The following is an 18,444-nucleotide window of genomic DNA, read 5'->3' as shown; positions in this document are numbered from 1 at the left end:
CATTTCATCTCTCCATCGCTTTTTAATTGAGCCTCGGGGCACCTCTTTGCTAGCAGCTAGGCTAAGCTAGCTGGAGCGTCGAGTACGCACACAGAGCTTCTTTTTAGGGACACAGAGGTTAAATGCACCGTGAATAAGTTCCATTTGGAAAAGATGAACGTACTGCATCGAATATTTGGGACGTGGTACGAACAGCTCTTAAATAGAACGTGTTTTGAACACAAACACGAACGCGGAAGTACAGAAGCTGAATTTGTACGGCAAATTCACTGGGACAAACAATTGGTGCTAATTTATACTTTTTAAAATACATATTCACTCCACTGTTTACTTTATTTGTCATTATATATGTATCAAATCAAGAGTGAGAAACTACCCTTCTGTATATCGCAGTTAATGTCAGGAATTTAGGATTGAAAAGCGTCATTAAATGTAGGCAGGTTTATACTTCCAGTCCAGAGGGGGCAGTGGTGCGTCATGTACTGAACAGGAAGTTGGAACTTTCGCTTCCTGGTTTTCGGAAGCTTATTAGCAAAAATATACATTCGGTTTTCTACATGCCGTAATCGTGCGCAATCCGACGCCAAAAGTTTGGAAATGTGTTCGGGAACCACAGCCAAATTGACTTTGGAAAATAACTTTATGGAGGAAAAGAGAAATTAAGAACTCGACTGCGGGAGACGGTTTGCAACAGGAAACTTCTGCTTGTGCTACATAGCGTCGGTTAGTGCACTTTTTGGTTAATTAGTTTTGTCTGCGTAGCTAGAACACATCTAGTATTCGGTGTAAACATGGTTTGACGTCTAAAGAAACTATAGAAAAGGACTGTGGATATTTTTCTCCACCGCCAGGGTGAAAAAAGACGCTTTTGTGAGGGTTTCGTAATACAAGTCATCACCATAACGCATCGCGAGGAGAAACCTTTCTCCTGCTCACATTGTGGCAAGAGCTTCTCAAGTCGGGCGTATTTGAAAACGCTGTATGGAGTTGTTACTTTCGAGACAGAGCCAAACAAACATCAACATGCAACCGATAAAGACAGAGAAGTAAAAAAAAAAATACATTAATGATGGAATTTGAACGAGTTGGCTCCCTTTGACGCCAGTAGACGCCCAAGAATTGAAATACATTGGACATTCATCGCTGTCAGTAGCAACCCATTGGGCATCAACTGTTGAAAGTCATCATTCTCTGAGTGGACGTGTCTTTCGAGGACGACGAGGCGTCCGATCGAAACTTGCACAGCAACGCCAACGACCACAGGAACACGAAGAGACCTTTGGAAAGAGAACAAGACGGTGACACGCCGCCCAATAGGCGAAAAAAAGATGGCGGCGTGCGAACCTTGTAGCGAGTTGAGCGCCGTGAAGACGTAAACGGCCGGCGTGGAGACGTAGGTGGCGGTCAACAGGCCGAAAGGCAACCCCAGCACGCAACTGAGGCCCACTATGGTCACGCAGTCCTTCCATAAGCGCTTGGCCTTTTCCCGGGCGTTTTTGGCCCCGCCCCCAACGCCGACGCCCATTCCACGGAGACTCCACAGCTTGAAGACCACTAGGCCTAGCATGCAGGAGTTGAAGAGTACCACCAGGATCGGGAAGGCCACTGTGGTGGCGTAGGTGACCGCCAGGCTGCCCGTGGAATTGCTCATCCAACACCTGTGGGGTAGAAAAAGGTATGCAGTTTTTCCTCCATTATCGCAAATTCGCTTCTTTGCGATTTTTCTATGCTAATATCTATATATATATATATATATATATATTTAAAGTTAATAAAAATAATAGGTTAAGGCCTTTTTTTAAAAGCTAGACTTTTTTTGTTCACTCAATCAAAACACTGGTGTCAAAGTGGTGGCCCGGGGGCCAAATCTGGGCCCGCCGCATCATTTTGTGCGGCCCGAGAAAGTAAATCACGAGTGTCGACTTTTTGTGTTAGGATCAAATTAAAATAAAGAGTATAGATGTATATTACATTTCCTGATTTTCCTCCTTTTAACTCAATAATTGTCATTTTTGTATCTTTTTTTCTGTTTTTAGTTCCAAAATAATTTTGGAAAATCTAATAATATATATAAAAAAGCTAAAATAAACATTGTTTTAGATCTATAAAAACGGAATATTCAGGGATTTTAATCCAGTTCTTTTGATCCATTTATAAAAAAAATTGAAATATTTTATCTAAAATGGATTACTGGATTAATATCCCTGAATATTATTTTTTTATAGATCTAAAACAATGTCTATTTTAGCTTTTTCATACATTGTTAGATTCTATAAAATTATTTTTAAACTAAAAACAGAAAAAATGATAAAAAAATGACAATTATTCAATTAAAAGAGGGAAACACAGGGAACATAATATAAATCTATATCTATCATTTTAATTTAATCCTAAAAGAGAAAGTCAGCACTCATCATTGACTTTTTTGGGCCTCACAAAATGATACGGCGGGCCATATTTGGCCCCCGGGCCGCCACTTTGACACCAGTGGGTTAAGCGCTTTACTTACAGCTGCATGGTGGAACTGCCGTTGTCGGGATTCCGAAGTTCTCGGGTGTATTTGCCATAAACTCCGGATGCGCCGCAAACTAGAGCGATCAACGTAGGCACGCCTGGAGGGGAGAACAAAATGGCCGAATAAAAATATTTAGTTATAAATCTTATATCAATCATCAATGATGCATAAAATGTCTAGAGAAAACCTTTTAACACTATTTTTTGTCCCTTTCAGAAAAAAATGTGGTTAACCAATGAACTTCCCGCGCAAACCAGCTGCACCAATCAAGTGATTACACTGAAATTAACAAAATGGCGTCCTGGTTTTTGGTCAGAAGTCAAACTTGGTTCTTCCAAGATTTTTTTGACACCATTGGAGATGTTTGAGGCAAAAACAACAACAAAAAAAAAAACGCATTTGACCCGCAACCCCGGCCTCCCGCCAACAGAGGGCGCTCACCCCAACCCAGCGCGCTCATCTTGAGCAGATATCTCCTGACGTAGATGTTGAAGACGCGCACAAGCAGGAGGTAAAGATGGAAGCCCTCCAACGCCGACCAACACACCACGGCCAGCAGGGACCAATGGAGGAAGAGGCCCAGGGCCCCACAGGATGGATCCGACACCCCCGAGACCCCGGCAGCTCGCCAGCGGCTCAGGAGAAAGCAGGAGTGCAGGCACAACAGTGCCGCCGCCAGGTGGGCATGGAGGCCCACGGCTCGGTCGGGCTGGCGTTTGCTAGGAGATGATGGGGAGGTCAAAGGTCACGTCAGTGAGTGGTCAACTGTTGCCGGGTAGAAGAGAGGAAGAAGCCCACCTCAGGCACCAGAAGATCACCAAGCCCATGACGCTGAAAATGGCCGAAAGTGCCGAGCCCACCGACGTCATCCAAGTCAGGTGGAAGACGTCTTTTGGACTCAGCGACAGAACGGGATTCTGGGAAAGGTTCGAATTCAGTTATTTGATCGATTTTGGATTAGTTTAGTCAATGTTTGGGTATGCACTAAAATACATTTTTTTTTGAAAAGCCAAAAAATATGAAACATCAGGCGTGTACGCTCCAAAGCACGGGTGTCAAAGTGGCGGCCCGGGGCCCAAATCTGGCCCGCCGCATCATTTGGTGCGGCCCGGGAAAGTCAATCATGAGTGCCAAATTTCTGTTTTAGGATTAAATTCAAATTATAAATATAGATGTATATTATATTTCCTGATTTTCACCCCTTTTAAATCAATAATTGGCATTTTTTAATCATTTTTTCTGTTTTTAGTTCAAAAATCATTTTGTAAAATCTAAAAATACATCAAAAAAGGTCAAAAAACATTGTTTTAGATCTATAAAAAAATGGAATATTCAGGGATTTTAATCCACTTCTTTTAATCCATTTATAAAAAAAAATCTAAATCAACCCGAGTCTGACCCTTGATCTACTTAAGCTTTTTAAAATATATTTTTAAATTCGACGAAATGATTTTTTACCTAAAAACGAGGCCACCACTTTGACACCTTTGACCTAAACTGTAACAATATATCTTAGTTAAAATATTTTTTAATGATTATGATGTCGACTTTTACCCCTTAATTTAACCAAAAATAATGGAATGACCACAGCCTTGCCTTCCAGTCAAAATGGATTGGATGCCTTAATGTTCAAAAAAATATTTTTTTGTTCTTATATCTTTCAAAAATGATAATTTTTACCACAAGTACAGCAAAGAAGCTCAAATGGTTGCAGCGGCACACAAATTTTCCGTCACTTTTGCTGGTGTTACAGCCGTATGTGCTCCAAAACCCTTTAAAAAACAAGCCAATAACCAAAATTTTAATTATTAACATTATTATTATTTTTTGTAAAGACTCTGCAACCCACCATTTCCGTCGTCATCGTCCTCCCAGAAGACGCAAGTCCCGTCCACGTCCTGCAAAAAGTTGCAGGTAAGGAACAACGGCACCGAGACCACGCCCCCTTTTTGGTAGGAATTTTTTCTCACCTTTTTGCCGTATTTGAAGGTCAAGGTGACGGGTTCCGGAAGGTTCCGCATCGGGCCCGAAAGGACGTGCGCCACCAGGACGGTTCCGCCCAAGACTTGTCCCCTGGGACCGCTCGGAATCGGAAATAATGTCCGTCCTCGAATTCGATTGGTCGGCTGTGGAAGAGAAGGAAAATGGATCGGATGACCTTTGACCCTCGGTAAGTCTTTGCCCGACAAAAAGTCAAATACGTTTTGAGCGTGAGCCTCGACAAAAACATTAAAAGTACCATATTTACTGGCATATAAGCCGTCCCCTTTAAATTTGCCTTAAAACGATTGAATTTCTCACGTATAAGCCCCTCCCCCGATTGATGGTTTTAATAGGGCTCACCTTAAAATACGAGCTGTCCAGCACGGTGACCAGCACCGTGGAGGTCCCGTTCTCGGACCCTCTGCTTTTCCGAAAAGCCGACTGTGGGATGTGGACGCTGTGTTCCAGAGTTGGACTTTGTTCACTCTGATATTCAGAAAAAAAATGATGACAAAGTTGTTGTTTTGATCTAAAATGGACCATTTGCCACAGAGCGGTATAACCGAGCTGATATGCTAATGAGGGCTAGTGCTAGCTGTTAGCTCTGATCCAAGTAGAAGCGATGGCGGATTTTTAAAATGAATTGCGTCCACTTTTGTATTTTTAGATTTTGCAAAAGGATTTTTCAACTAAAAACACAGAAAAATGGATTAAAAATGACTATTACTGATTTAAAAGGGGGCAAATCAGGAAATTTAATATACATCTATACTCTTCATTTTTATTTGATCCTAAAACAGAAAGTCGGCACTCATCATTTACTTTCCCGGGCCGCACAAAATGATGCGGCGGGCCAGATTTGGCCCCCGGGCCGCCACTTTGACACCAGTGGTTTAAAGCTCAAAACACTATTGTATTTTTTTGGTGTATTTACGGTATCATGGACATTATAATCGTATGTAGATTCATTTATTCATCTTCGCAACCACTTATCCACACAAAACAAAGATCGCCGGGGGTGCTGGAGCCTATCCAAGCCTGACTTGGGCGGGAACAAACCCTGGCCGGCCAATAACAGGGCACAATAAGACAAACAACCAATCACCCGTAGCTACCAATTAATTAGCATACTATTATTGACCCCAGAAGCGTCAGGCCGACCTGCCAAACACTTATCCACCGAGTCGCAAACCTACAAAATTTAGATTTTTCTTAAATTTGGTGAATTCTGGGTAAATTTGTCCAAAAATGTGTGTGTGTTCACCTCTTGGGACGCGTCCAGGGTCAGAATGAGTCCCATTCGTCCTTTGGAGGTGCACGACTGGATCTTTTTTTCGTAACACCTGCGAGTACAAAATAATTGCAATTTTTTTTTAATATTGAATATGATATGAAAAGCGGAAGTTGGTTTTGAAGTGGATTTTGCCATTTGCTTAAAAATGGAGCGAAAATGAGACTTTCACTTCCTGGTTTGCGACGTCGTCAACTTGCGTCAAAGAGTGACTCTTTAATACGACTCATTGGCGGAATTTGACTCACTATGGACGTTCGAGTTATTTTTTACCTCTAAAGCCTCTTAAGATATCAAAATTCTCTTTATTTATTTAATTTTATGTAATTAATAAATGCTAAAATATATGATATTAAATTCGAACAAAAATACACAGCTAAGAATATGAAAACTGACTTTTAAAAAAATCCTGAAAGTTAAAATAAATATTAAATAAAATTAAATATTGAATATTTACTGTTTTTTTGTATTTCTACAAGCGTTTTTAAAATAAATAAAAATAAGATATATATATTAATGGAGCCTTCTTGTTGTTATCGTTATTTATTATTTTAATTAAATTAATAAATGCTAAAATATATAATATTAAATTGAAACCACATTAAAAAATCCTGAAAATTAAAATAAATAAGAAATAAATTAAATATTGATTATTTACCTTTTTTTTGTCTTTCAAAATGGATGTTTTAAATAAATAAATAAATAAATAAGATATATATTAATGGGGGCCTTCTTATAGTTATTCTCATTTATTAATTTAATTTAATTAAATAAAAAATGCAAAAATACTGTATATTAAATTAGAACAAAAATACACAGCTAAAAACTGACATTAAAATAAATCTGGAAATTAAAATAAATAAAATTAAATATCAAATATTTACTATTTTTTTGTATTTCAAAAATGATTTTTAAAATAAATAAAAATAAAATATAAAATACCTGGTCCAAAGACGTTCTGCTTGGCAAACTTCAGCAACGTCTTTGCACTCTGTGGAAAAAGATAAATACAATTAAAATACTATATAATCATATTTTGGGGGGAGGGGGGGGGGGGGTCTTTGGACTTACGCAAACAATTGGTCGCCGGGGAGAAAATATGGTTGGACTCCAGGCAAGCTAAAAAATAAGCAGAAAAGATTTGACCAGTCAAAATTGTTTCCTTCTCAAACTTTCTTAGATACGATCAAAAATAAAAGTATACAAATATAAAAAATAAATGTAGGTGCCACTTTGGACCGGAATTAGGTTTCAAATTTGAGACTCCTCCCCTTTATAGATGTACCCCTTTAAAAAATGATTACATTTATTTCAATTAGTATTAAATTGAATCATTTTCATCAATTTATTGTCATTATTAAATTATTAAGAGATTCAAAACTTTTACCAGCACGTTCACAAAAACAAAATAAACAAACAAATCATCAATAAGTTATAGATACTATATGTAAAAGTATCAACATAATTAGTCAACACATAAATAAGTAAGGACAAACAACAAACAACATCAACAGATAAATAAACTATAAAATAATAATAATAATAATAGAAGTATATTCAATAATTAAGTAATAAATAAGTATTCTACACAAGTAAGGGTGTCCATAAATAACAAACAAACAGAAAAAAATATAAATCCATATTCAATAAATAAGTAGTCAACATAACATAACAACAAACTAACATATATTTTTTAAACCATATAAATAAGTAATAAATAACTAAGGAGTCAAAATAAGTAGTAAAACATAAATAGGGATGTGAAAAACATAAATAATCGATACAAAATAATAACTAAATATTCAATAAATAAGACATAAGTAAATAAGTAGTCAACATTGAATAAGTTGTCTCATAAATAAGTCGGTACAAAGTAACTAAAGTGGATTTATTGTCATTATACAGTATAATAAGATTTAAAACTACAAAATAATCAAAAAATAATAAATAATTCATAAGTAAGTAGTCAAAACAAAAAGTACATTTTTTTTTTTACTTACCCTGAACGGCATGCGTACACAAAAGCCAGAGGAGGATGGGTCGCATGGTGGAAGCCCGAGTGGTCGGCGACCGGTCCCAATGTGATAATCGTCGACTAAAATTGAAACGAAAACAGCAGACAGGAAGTTCTTCTTTTTTTTTTTATTATTTAATCAAAGCAACAGGAAGTGATGACATCACGACAGCTCGCCACCACCACAAAATGATGGTTCGATTGCCCCTCAAATTTGGGCTTTCCGGCCCGATGGCCCATATTTCTCAACTGGGGTCTTTTCTTCTAAAAATAAAGGAATGGAGTAAAGTGAAGAAAAAAAAAGTGTAGTGATGTCAGCCCGCGTGCAAAAGAAAAAAGAGGAAGTTTCCAAAGCTCTGACTCGTAAAAAGCCGCAAAGGTGGCGCCGCATTGCTCGCTCGGCGAAACTTGGCCAACATCCGCTTTGCGCGGGCGACCAGTCTCCTCGGCGGAAGGTCAGATAAGACAAAAAGATACATTTTGGTTGATTTAGGATGTATAAACATGTAAGATTACAGCCAAAAGATGATTTCTATCTTTACATCCTTAAGCTGGTTGATGTTAAAAAACGCAAGATAAAATAGAATAACAAATTAAGGTAAAAAAATAGAATAATAAAAATGAATTTAAAAAAATCTGATTGCAAGGCGGTGCGATTGGCCGGCCACCCATTCAAAGTGTTGCCCAGGCCTGTGGCTGGGATTGGCTCCAACACCCCCTGTGACCCTAATGAGGATAAAGTGGTTCATAAAAAGAAAAAAAATGGATATTCAAATTTGAACTCAAAATAACGCGTCTCCACAACACCTCTTCACATGTCTGACCTAAAATAACATATTGATCCATTTTTAATGTATATATATAATTATTTTTTATGCCTACTTATTATGTTTGGAGCTTTAAATCTCATTGCATTTGTACAGTGACAATGAAGGCATTCAATTCAATTTATTTCAGGTTCATTAAAATATTACATCAATGCAAAACAATGAAAAATTGGGAATAGTTTTTTTTGGGTTGGGTGGGATTAAATCACGTCACCCCATTTGACGTGGTGTCCAAGTTTCTAAAAATTCAAACGGCGCCGTCCCTCTCGCATTTGTGCTTCTTAATCTTGTACTTGTATGAAAAGCTCTGATTGCAAATGTTGCAGCGGAAGGGTTTCTCGCCAGTGTGCGTCCGGGTGTGCGTGATCAAGCACTCGCTCCGGGAGAATCTTTTCCCGCACAGCAAGCAGGCGAACGGTTTCTCCCCGGTGTGCGTACGGAAATGCGACGTCAGGTGCACTTTCTGCGTGAAGCGTTTCCCGCAAACGGAGCAGGCGAAAGGTTTTTCCCCCGTGTGGATGATCATGTGTCTTTTCAAATTCATCTTGATGCCAAACCGTTTGTCGCACAGGCAACATTTCCAGCGTTTGTCGCCCTTGGCGCGTTCTTCGTCGCCGCTGTCGGCCGAGTTCGCCGTCACGTCGTCGGTGTCGGAGAGAGGGGCGAAGTAGCTTTCCGCTCCGGACCCCCCGGGCGGGGTTTCGTCGGGTTGATTCCCGGAGCTTCCGATTAGTTTCTCCTCGTTGGGACGGCGGGCCGTTTCGTTCTTGACGGCGACGACGGTTACGGGCAAATCGTCGATGCGGACCTCCTGCTCTTCCTCCTTGATGTAGGGGGGTTCCGCTTCTTGTCGGTCCATCGTAGAGTTCCACTCTTGCTCCACAGGAAAAACGTCATCTTGACTGAAATCTGTGAGACAAAATATAACAACATTTCAGGACATTTGTTGTCTTTTATTCCGGCGCTAATCAAGTGGACTTTTGGTAGAAAAGATGTCGGATGCCGAGGGATGTTCTAATTAAATATCGTTTTAGTTCATAGTTTAATAGTCGTAAATAAGTGGTAAAATAAAAATCGGAATCCTTAGAAACAACAAAAATCTATTTTCCCTCTTTTACCAACTACCACAACACACCTGATCTGATCTCGCAGGAATTGTCTTACGTTAATGATAACTTTACAATAGATGCCCACTGTCCCAAAATGGCCCCACATACTGTGAATAGAGCACAAAAAGACATTTTTGAAGCGACCTGTTTGCTGCAAAGTAGCCTGAGACACAGAAAGCGAGTCCAGCAAATGACGTAGTCTCCCGTTTTCCTCTTTCGCCCGACAAAGTTGCTCCTCATAGTCCGTTAAGGTTCGTTCGAACACTTCGATTATTTCTTCGACGGCTACGTTCAACCGCTGGTTTAGGAACGCTCTTAATGTGTGGACTTTGCACATTTTTAGCCGGATAAAGTGGACGCTCGTCGTCGCTAAACGCTGCTCACGAAGGCGTCGCTTTGTTTGCGGTCGCTTCTTTGTGACGTCAGCTACGCGACTCTTTCCGGGCGCTAGTGATATCTTTGGAATTTAAGTTAATTACGTTACTATTATAAAATTATCCAGCTACAACTACAAAAGGGGACCAATTATAGTTTGAAGTGTTTTGGGAAGATAAAAATTGACGTCATTGAAGTCATGCGCCATTTGAGACATGTTTATATGTTACAACATTTGAGTGCGTTTCACGCCGATTTTTGGAAGCGCTGTGTTGAACCTACGGCAGTTAAAAAATAATCTTTTTTTTTTTTAATAATCCGTCCAATAGTATTTGGGGTCGAGGGGTGATTACGTCATTGTCCTACGACGCCGGCCTGCTTCATATTTAGTGACCCCTGAAAAAGAACAAGTCCCATTTGTGAACTTATTTTAAAAAATGTTTGCCTGGATCCGCTATTTTATGTTAATTTGTTACCAATTCCACCTCAAAGTGTTAAATATTTGTTTCAATACAAGGAAGTTCAGTTGAGCTGATTTATCCACAGCCCCCAAGTGGCCAAATTGGGCAACGGCACAAAGTGCAATGACTTGAATGAGTGAAAAGGGGTGACTACAATATATATTTTATTAAAAAAACCCTTTGACATATATTATTTTATTGGACAGTTATCCTTATTTTTTTTTTTTTTAAATCATACTTAATCTAATCAAATTAAATAAATCCTTATGTTTTAAAACGCCAAACAAAATATTGTCTTATGTATTTCTGTCCACTTTATTCAATATTTTATTACAACACACCATTTTTAGCACAGAAAGCTATCATTAGATCTTACAGAACTAAAACATGCACATGACATTATTCCAATATGAATAAAAATGATTTGGAATTGCTGTAAATATCAGTCTAAACATGGCAAGACATATTATTACGTATATGGCAAACATTGACAATATTGTAATATTCCAAAAGGCGAAATCTAAGCTAAAATATAAAAATCAGAACATAAAGTCATTTTCGTTGGCAACGAATCACTGACAGCCACAAATGTCGAATCCGTCTTGAACTGGGAGGCCTCGGCAAGGCTCAAAATCGACCTGTTATTCGCCCGAGTATATTTGCGAATGATTCCCCATCGGCGAGTAGTCGAGAAAGACTTTCCCGCGGACGCGGCGAGGAAACGGCTTGTTGTCGGCGTGCGTTCTGGCGTGCGCCGTCAACTGCGTCCTTCGATAGAATTGCTTGCCGCAATTGGAACAGATAAAGTTTTTCTCTCCAGTGTGCGTTTTCAAGTGCGTGGTCAAGTGCGCCTTCTGCGAGAATCTTTTGGCACAAACAGAGCACCAGAATGGTTTTTCTCCCGTGTGGATGACCATGTGTCTTTTTAAATTGCTCTTGTGGGGAAAACTTTTGGGACACTGAGAACATTTCCAGGAGTCCACGTCGTCGCATTCCGATTGGCGTTCCTCGTCGGCTTCCGTCGCCGCGGGTTGGAACGAGCTACAGCCGGGAAGCTCCTCCCCTCCCTTCTCCTCGCTCGGGTATTGGTCGCCGTGGTTGTCTTCTTCGAGTTTTGGGATGAAAGGAATTAAAGGTAAGTCCATATTTTGGACTTCCTCTTCTTCTTTTATGCGAGGAGGAGGCGGTTTTTCGCGTTCCTCCTCGGAAGTCCATTCTTGTTGTTCTAGATGGAGACTTCCTTCGCTGGCTTCTGTGGGAAAACAGGGAAATTATGGGATAGATAGCATGAGGTAAGAGCAACATTGGATCTGAATGTTGTCCTATTTAATAATAGTTCTAAAAGTATTAATCCATCTGGCTTTTTTAACGAGTCTCGCTGAACATAATGCTCTTGACAGTTGCTCGTTAAGTCATGCATTGATCTTGGACACTTCAAACGTGTGGTGCCATTTATGTTTCAATTTGTACGCTTCTAAATTAATGATGTTGACAATATTGGTTTAAGATATGGAATCAGATTAATTGGTTGTTGTTGAGGTTGAAAAACATTGCTTGAGGACTCCCTTTAAAATAGAAATGAAATACAATGATATGTTGATAGGAAACGAATCTTAGCAAAACCTCATTGTTGATAAGTGAAACAAAATTGAGAGTAAATGAAAATGAAGCTAACCTTTTTTTCCTGGCACAACATGAGCCATGAAAGAGTCCAGTTGTTGACGTTGTAGCTCATTTTCAGCTTTCATACGACAAAGTTCCTCCTCGTACTCCGTTACAGTCCTCTCAAAAACCACTAAAATCTCTTCGGCGGCAGCACTTAAAATTTGATTCAGGAAGTCTCTTAGCATTTCACTTTTGCACATGTTCAATTTACAAATACGCCCGTTTACTAAATCTTTTAACGATCTATGTTACTACTCCCAAACGCTACCTTAATTTAACGTTCGTTGTTCGAGAGGCTACAAAAAAACACCGATGTGAGTTGATATATAATTAATGTATTAAAAATAGTCGTTTGGGTGAGAGAAATACAACGGAATCTACAGAATGGAACAAGAACAAGAAATGGAGTGACGTCGTTTCCGGTGAGCGAGAACCTTCTTCAGTCCAGCGCACGACTGCCTCTTTTGGTGCTGTGGTGTCACTACACTATCAAAATGGGGAACGTCTTCAGGATAAACATTTTTGACCGTTAAGGGTCTAAAATACTCTAAATCGTCAAAAATACATACAAATAACATTAATTAATCAATTTATTGCCATTTATATCGATAATTGTCCAACAGATTGATAAAAATGAGAAGAATTCAGTAAAGTGTGTGACGATGTCTACAACCAAGTAACCAATGCATTACGCTAAATGTCCGCGACGGAAATTTCCGTCTCACGTAGACGCCATATCCGGTCTCAGAATGTGTTACTGCAACGCTGTACCCATGAGTCTTTCCGTGCACATTTATTCCAGCCGAATGCCGAAAAAAATGCAGTATATTAAGCGACTTAAGTATTTAAAGCTCGGTGGAACTCATTTGAGTGGACTTTGAAGCCTCTTGGGCTTCTTTAGTTTAGCATATTTATTTTTAATGTTGGGTTTATTCTGTTTTATTATTATAATAGTTATATTAATTCATTTCTTTATTAAATCAATCTCTTTCTTTTCTTTGTATTAATTCATTACTTTGTTAAATCATTCTCTTTCTGTTTTTCAAAAGTCTTGAGGTCACACCAAGTCATCTTTAACCTAGACAGCCTGTTCCAGGATGGTTATACAAACAATCCACCCAATCTGGGTCCTTGAGATTTGGTGGGCCCTTGGTGACGAGGACAGGGCTATTCGGACAATAACAAGAATATTGTTATCGTTATGTAACCGTACACTTCGGGTTTTTCTGTATGTAACGATTATATGATTATGATTATATTATATGATTCTTAGGTCAAGGAGGTTGTATAATTACTCTAATCTAAATGTTGTTAGGTCTAGTCCCTGTTTTTGTTATTAGTAAAATACTTTGATTGTTATTGTAGTCCCAGATGTTGTTTTTACTCATACGTGATGGAATGATCAACAACTCTGTAACTTGTGACCATAAGAATGGGACGAAAACGTCTATTCGAGGAGACGTTCGGAAGTTGTAAGGTGACACTTGCTGACTCTCCCCTTCGGAGGCTTTTACCCATTGTTGTATCCATTTCTATTTAATTAAATGTCAATAATTGAATAAGATGTCTTCCTGCAGTTATTGATAATTACGGACGAAGGTAATTATTAATGAACCTGACACTAGCTAACCTGCATGTCGTGTTCCAAAGTCGATGTCGTTAACATTTCAGCCTTGGTCAGTATTTTGAGTGGGAAATGTTTGCCAAAAGTGTCAAAGAAGGGGATTACGTGGACGAAACAGAAGGAAAAGAAGTGGACGTTGTTTGCAAGAAGTCTCAACTCAAAGCAGGTGGCTTCACTTTGGACTTGTTTACAATTTCTTGTTGGTTTTTCATCGATTAATGGACATTCCAAGCATTTCACCTGGAATCGTCACTTTTTCAAATTACTTAACTACTTTAATGAAACATGCACTTTGTGGAGTAGAACCACTAATTTCGTTATATGCAGCTGTTGTATAATGACAGTAAAGGCTTTTGATTGATTGATTGATTGATTGATTAAAATACTGCATCTTATACAGATATTGATCCTGAGGAGCCTGACATCAAAGAGGAGGAGGAGCCAGAGATCCCACACATCAAACAAGAAGAGCAGGAGAAGGAAATCAATAAGTTCCCTTTGACCAATGTGAAGAGCGAACAAGACCAAGAAACCAGTCAGGCGAGTGAAGGGGCGGAGCTTTCAAGGTCAAGTCAACACCTGTCCATAAAACGTGAGGGAGACCAATGGGATGTATCGCCAGCAGATGACCTGTCAGTTCCACTGTCCAACAGCGACGACGTCACTTCCTACTCTTCCGACTACGATGACGACCGCTCTCGCGATGACCAATCTTCAGACACCACCGGACACACAGCTGGGAAATCTTTCGCTTGCTTATTCTGCGGGAAAATATTCCCCAGCAAGTCACGTTTAATTAAACACACGAGGATCCACACAGGGGAAAAACCGTTCTCCTGCTCGGTTTGCGGTCAAGGATTTGCTCAGAAGGGAAATTTGAAAAAGCACACCAGGACGCACACTGGAGAAAAACCTTTTGCCTGCTCTGTTTGCGATCAAAGATTCGCGCAGAAGGAAAGTTTAACCACGCACACAAGAACGCACACGGGGGAAAAACCTTTTGCTTGTCTGGTTTGCGGCCTGCGGTTTGCGCTGAAGGGAAATTTAACAAGACACACGAAAACGCACACGGGGGAGAAACCTTTCGCTTGTCAAGTTTGTGGCAAACGATTCTCGAAAAATACACATTTAACGGAACATAAAAGAACACACACTGGAGAAAAACCCTTTGCTTGCTCGGTTTGCGGGCAAAGATTTGCACATAAGGAGACGTTAACGACTCACGGGAGAACGCACACTGGGGAAAGGCCTTTTGCCTGCTCGCGTTGTGGTCAAAGATTCGCTCAGAAAGGAAATTTGACAACGCACACAAGAACCCACACTGGAGAGAAACCGTTTGCCTGTCGATTGTGTGAGAAAAGATTCACTAAAAAAACTAATTTGACGGAACATACAAGAAAACATATTAAGAGTGATTTGATTTCAAAAGCTTGGAACTCTAATTGAATTTAAGTTTCTTTTCTTTAAAAATTTGAAATCTAATAGTCCTGTTGCTTTTAATTACTCCTTTTTATTGATATCATGTCTTCCAATTTACTCTGTAGAAAAGTTTGTTGTTGCCAGCTAAGCAGTATTGAACTAAATCAGAGTTGTGTAAAAGTATTTGTAATTATAAATTGATTATGTCAAGTGTTTTAATCTGGGTGGGAAATTAAGCAATTTATAGCTCCTTCATTGTATTCACTCCGTTGACTATAATGTAATGTTTCAAGAATTGCACTGATGCAATATGGCCGACACTTTCTGCGTCCTGTTCCCTACGCAATATCCGGTTCTTGAAACGCTATGGCTCCGTCGAAAGTAGAATCTTTCCGCTTACATTTGCTTGAAAAAAAGTGCTTATACGAAGTTTTCTTTACCGAAATTTAGAGAATTATGCGTTTTCTGAATTTCAACGTCTATTTTTAACGTTCTATGGAATCGTCAGGATTAACGTTGAAGCTTCTTGGGTTCACTTAGCATAGCCTAGCTTGGCTCGCTAGCCGAGCCTTGCGTTTTTACTGTCGATGTCTGTCAAAAGTGGCCCAGAGTTTATTCCTATTTTGGGTGAAAATGTGTGCAAAAGGCATGAAAGAAGAAGATTACGAGGAGCAAATGCACTGGATTGACGAGAATGACCGACGGGGATTGGACGCCTCTTGCAAGAAGCTCCAAAACAAAGCAGGTCGCTTCATTTAAACTACTTTACACTTTTTAACTACACACCTAGCTTCAATTTATTCAAAATCCACTCATACACGGCGCATTTATTCATCTAATTAGTGGTGCTAGACGTTCGATTGAATGGAAATTTGGCCGCAAATCGACGTCAATGGCAAGCAATACTACAAAAATCAACTTAAGTTTAGCAGTAACTTGAGATAATTTCTGTTATTATTCATCTTGAGTTTGTTAATTTCGCTAGTATTAACACAATAAAAAATATATGAATCATTTTCATGATTACTTATTTCCAGAGTTTAAAATATTACCGCTTCTTTAAATCCATTTTTTTTAACCTTCACAGATCTTGGTCCCCAGCAGCCAAAGAGCCCCTTTATTAAAGAAGAAGAGCAGGAGGATGAAATCTCCAATTTCCCATTGACCTATCCGAAAAGTGAACGAGAGGGTGGTCCGAGTGAGGCGAGCGTGGGGGTGGAGCCATCCAAGTCACCTCAAAGCCCGCCGTCAAAAGGTGAGGGAGAGAAACCTTTGCCTGCTCGCTCTGCGCTCAAAGGTTCTTGACAAAACACTAAGATAGACACCGGGGAGAAAAAAAATGACTTGCCCCGTTTTCAAACATGGTTTAAACCATGTGAAGGAAAATATACAGATTGAAAATCATGACCTGAGATGAAAGTAATCACGTGACCTTTCTTATGTCACATCCCACAGAAGATGGTGAACGCCGTGAGTCCAACGTTAAAGAAAAAGAGGATGAAATCCGCGACCTTCCGCCGAATATCGGCGTGAAGCGAGAACAAGACGACGGTCTGAGCGTGGCCAATGGAGGGGCGGAGCCTTCCAGCTCGCGGCAACACCTTCCCGTCAAAGATGAGGGAGACCAATGCGACGGTTTCTCGGCGCCGCTGTCCAATAGCGACGACGCTACCTCGTACTCTTCTGAGTTTGACGACGACGACGATTCCAGCGGCGATTTGGAGTTTCACCCTCGTAAAAACCGCGACGAATCTTCTTCCAAGTCGTCGCTGAAAAGGGAGCACGTGAGCGGCAAGTCTTTTGCTTGCTTGTTTTGCAAGAAAATATTTCCCAGTAGGTCTCGCTTAACAAAGCACACGCGAGTCCACACTGGGGAGAAACCCTTTTCCTGCTCAGTTTGCACAAAGAAATTCGCCCAGAAGGAAAATTTGAAAAAGCACACGAGAACGCACACCGGAGAAAAACCCTTTGCCTGCTCCGTTTGCGGCCAACGATTTGCCCAGAAGGAAAATTTAACGTCCCACGCGAGAACGCACACTGGGGAAAAGCCTTATGCCTGCTCATTTTGTGGCCAGAGATTTGCTCAGAAAGGAAATTTAACAACACACACAAGGACGCACACTGGGGAGAAACCTTTTGCCTGCTCAGTTTGCAGTAAAAGATTCACCAAAAAAACTCACTTGACGGATCACGCAAGGACGCATACTGGGAGAGCTTCGTTATCTTTGATTTCAAAGACATTTTAGCTCTTACTGAAGTTTTCATTTTTTAAAATGAGCCAGTTATTATATTTGTGTTCAATGACATTTGAAGCTGAGCACGAGACAAGACAAAAATATTTGAAACAAAGGAGGCCAAGTGAGACTATACAAATTGTAAATACAGTAATACCTTGACATATGAGTGTCCCAACATACAAGAAAAATTTGAGATACGAGCATAAGATGCGGCCGCTAGGTGGTCCTTTTTGTGCAGTGCAATGCTAATCATAGAGGGGGAGTGGCTTCTTTTAATATGGATAAAGGAGTGACGATTAGTCTCAAAGATAAGAACTCCATACAATAATGTCTTTTCAATAGCTATTAATTACTTTTTGAGTATAGTGGGTCAATTAGAACAATTAAAAACATGTTTTTCCATTGTAATTATTGATTTTTGGGTGTTTTTTTCAGAGGGTGGGAACGTATTGATTTGTATTTAGTTATTTCATTTGGGAAATTGACATATGAGCTCAGTCCAAGAACGCAGTAAGCTTGTATCTCAAGGTATTACTGTAAAAAAAGTCAATTTAATGTTGTAGAAGGGCCAAAGGTCAATACTTTATTCGGAATAAAACAAATAACTGGTCAAATGGAGAGAAAAAAAAATGTATATATATATTTTTCAGCAACACGCTTATTTATTAAATACCTTACTTTTCTATTTATGTCTAAAATGCCTTTCCTAAATTTGCATTCTCATCCTCTTGCTATTGTGACAACGAAATTTCCCCAAAACGGGATGAATAAAGTTATCCAATCCAACAAATTTACAAATAAGACGAGACAAACCCTTATTTTTTTGCAAATTCTTCTTCTTAAGTTTCTCAAATTTAGAAAATGCAACCATTTTGTTTAATACAGACATTTCACGTTACGTTGAAGTTCCAGCTTCGAAATATT

The 18,444-nt window shown here is 39.4% G+C and overlaps 4 protein-coding genes across 5 annotated transcripts; 2 read left to right on the top strand and 2 right to left on the bottom strand.

Annotated features, from left to right (window-relative positions):
- Window positions 1-509: 509 nt before the first annotated feature.
- On the bottom strand, window positions 510-7,835 carry LOC144194700 (adhesion G protein-coupled receptor G3-like). The gene is made up of 13 exons (XM_077713924.1): window positions 7,790-7,835; window positions 6,861-6,908; window positions 6,732-6,780; window positions 5,763-5,841; window positions 4,859-4,984; window positions 4,486-4,641; window positions 4,365-4,413; window positions 4,196-4,287; window positions 3,314-3,432; window positions 2,957-3,234; window positions 2,510-2,612; window positions 1,345-1,658; window positions 510-1,277 (listed from the first exon to the last, which is right to left on the bottom strand). The coding sequence occupies exons 1-13, from the start codon at window positions 7,833-7,835 to the stop codon at window positions 1,168-1,170; spliced, it is 1,569 nt and encodes a 522-aa protein (XP_077570050.1). The 3' UTR covers window positions 510-1,167.
- A 901-nt stretch (window positions 7,836-8,736) lies between these two features.
- On the bottom strand, window positions 8,737-12,915 carry LOC144194699 (uncharacterized). The gene is made up of 4 exons (XM_077713923.1): window positions 12,251-12,915; window positions 11,220-11,827; window positions 9,884-10,196; window positions 8,737-9,539 (listed from the first exon to the last, which is right to left on the bottom strand). Exons 1-4 carry the CDS (start codon window positions 12,438-12,440, stop codon window positions 8,878-8,880), a joined length of 1,773 nt encoding a protein of 590 aa, XP_077570049.1. The 5' UTR covers window positions 12,441-12,915; the 3' UTR covers window positions 8,737-8,877.
- A 952-nt stretch (window positions 12,916-13,867) lies between these two features.
- LOC144194219 (uncharacterized) lies at window positions 13,868-15,480 on the top strand. The gene is made up of 2 exons (XM_077713126.1): window positions 13,868-14,030; window positions 14,265-15,480. The coding sequence occupies exons 1-2, from the start codon at window positions 13,937-13,939 to the stop codon at window positions 15,308-15,310; spliced, it is 1,140 nt and encodes a 379-aa protein (XP_077569252.1). The 5' UTR covers window positions 13,868-13,936; the 3' UTR covers window positions 15,311-15,480.
- Window positions 15,481-15,741: 261 nt separating this feature from the next.
- On the top strand, window positions 15,742-18,277 carry LOC144194223 (uncharacterized). Of its 2 annotated transcripts, none has more exons than XM_077713132.1 (3): window positions 15,742-16,028; window positions 16,371-16,538; window positions 16,742-18,277. In XM_077713132.1, exons 1-3 carry the CDS (start codon window positions 15,917-15,919, stop codon window positions 17,527-17,529), a joined length of 1,068 nt encoding a protein of 355 aa, XP_077569258.1. In that variant the 5' UTR covers window positions 15,742-15,916; the 3' UTR covers window positions 17,530-18,277. The 2 variants fall into 2 exon arrangements, with proteins under 2 accessions (XP_077569258.1, XP_077569257.1); XM_077713131.1 differs by having other exon boundaries at window positions 16,739-18,277.
- Window positions 18,278-18,444: the final 167 nt, after the last annotated feature.

This window comes from Stigmatopora nigra, chromosome 3 (genome assembly GCF_051989575.1).
Source record: "Stigmatopora nigra isolate UIUO_SnigA chromosome 3, RoL_Snig_1.1, whole genome shotgun sequence".
Taxonomy (NCBI): Eukaryota; Metazoa; Chordata; class Actinopteri; order Syngnathiformes; family Syngnathidae; genus Stigmatopora; species Stigmatopora nigra.
This window is presented reverse-complemented; position numbering and strand designations above follow the sequence as displayed.

Bases quoted from the DNA above. Each gene is read 5' to 3' on its own strand.
- LOC144194700 (XM_077713924.1), bottom strand. From the start codon at position 7,835: ATGCGACCCATCCTCCTCTGGCTTTTGTGTACGCATGCCGTTCAGG. The intron at 4,642-4,858 runs GTGAGCCCTATT...TCTCTTCCACAG, and splicing joins TGGACAGCTCGTATTTTAAG to CCGACCAATCGAATTCGAGG. The intron at 4,414-4,485 runs GTGAGAAAAAAT...AACTTTTTGCAG, and splicing joins CCTTCAAATACGGCAAAAAG to GACGTGGACGGGACTTGCGT.
- LOC144194699 (XM_077713923.1), bottom strand. From the start codon at position 12,440: ATGTGCAAAAGTGAAATGCTAAGAGACTTCCTGAATCAAATTTTAAGT. The intron at 11,828-12,250 runs GTTAGCTTCATT...GTTTTCCCACAG, and splicing joins TGTTGTGCCAGGAAAAAAAG to AAGCCAGCGAAGGAAGTCTC. The intron at 10,197-11,219 runs TAACAGGTCGAT...TAAATTCCAAAG, and splicing joins CGCAAATATACTCGGGCGAA to ATATCACTAGCGCCCGGAAA.
- LOC144194219 (XM_077713126.1), top strand. From the start codon at position 13,937: ATGTTTGCCAAAAGTGTCAAAGAAGGGGATTACGTGGACGAAACAGAA. The intron at 14,031-14,264 runs GTGGCTTCACTT...CATCTTATACAG, and splicing joins GAAGTCTCAACTCAAAGCAG to ATATTGATCCTGAGGAGCCT.
- LOC144194223 (XM_077713131.1), top strand. From the start codon at position 15,917: ATGTGTGCAAAAGGCATGAAAGAAGAAGATTACGAGGAGCAAATGCAC. The intron at 16,029-16,370 runs GTCGCTTCATTT...TAACCTTCACAG, and splicing joins GAAGCTCCAAAACAAAGCAG to ATCTTGGTCCCCAGCAGCCA. The intron at 16,539-16,738 runs GTGAGGGAGAGA...CACATCCCACAG, and splicing joins TCAAAGCCCGCCGTCAAAAG to AAGATGGTGAACGCCGTGAG.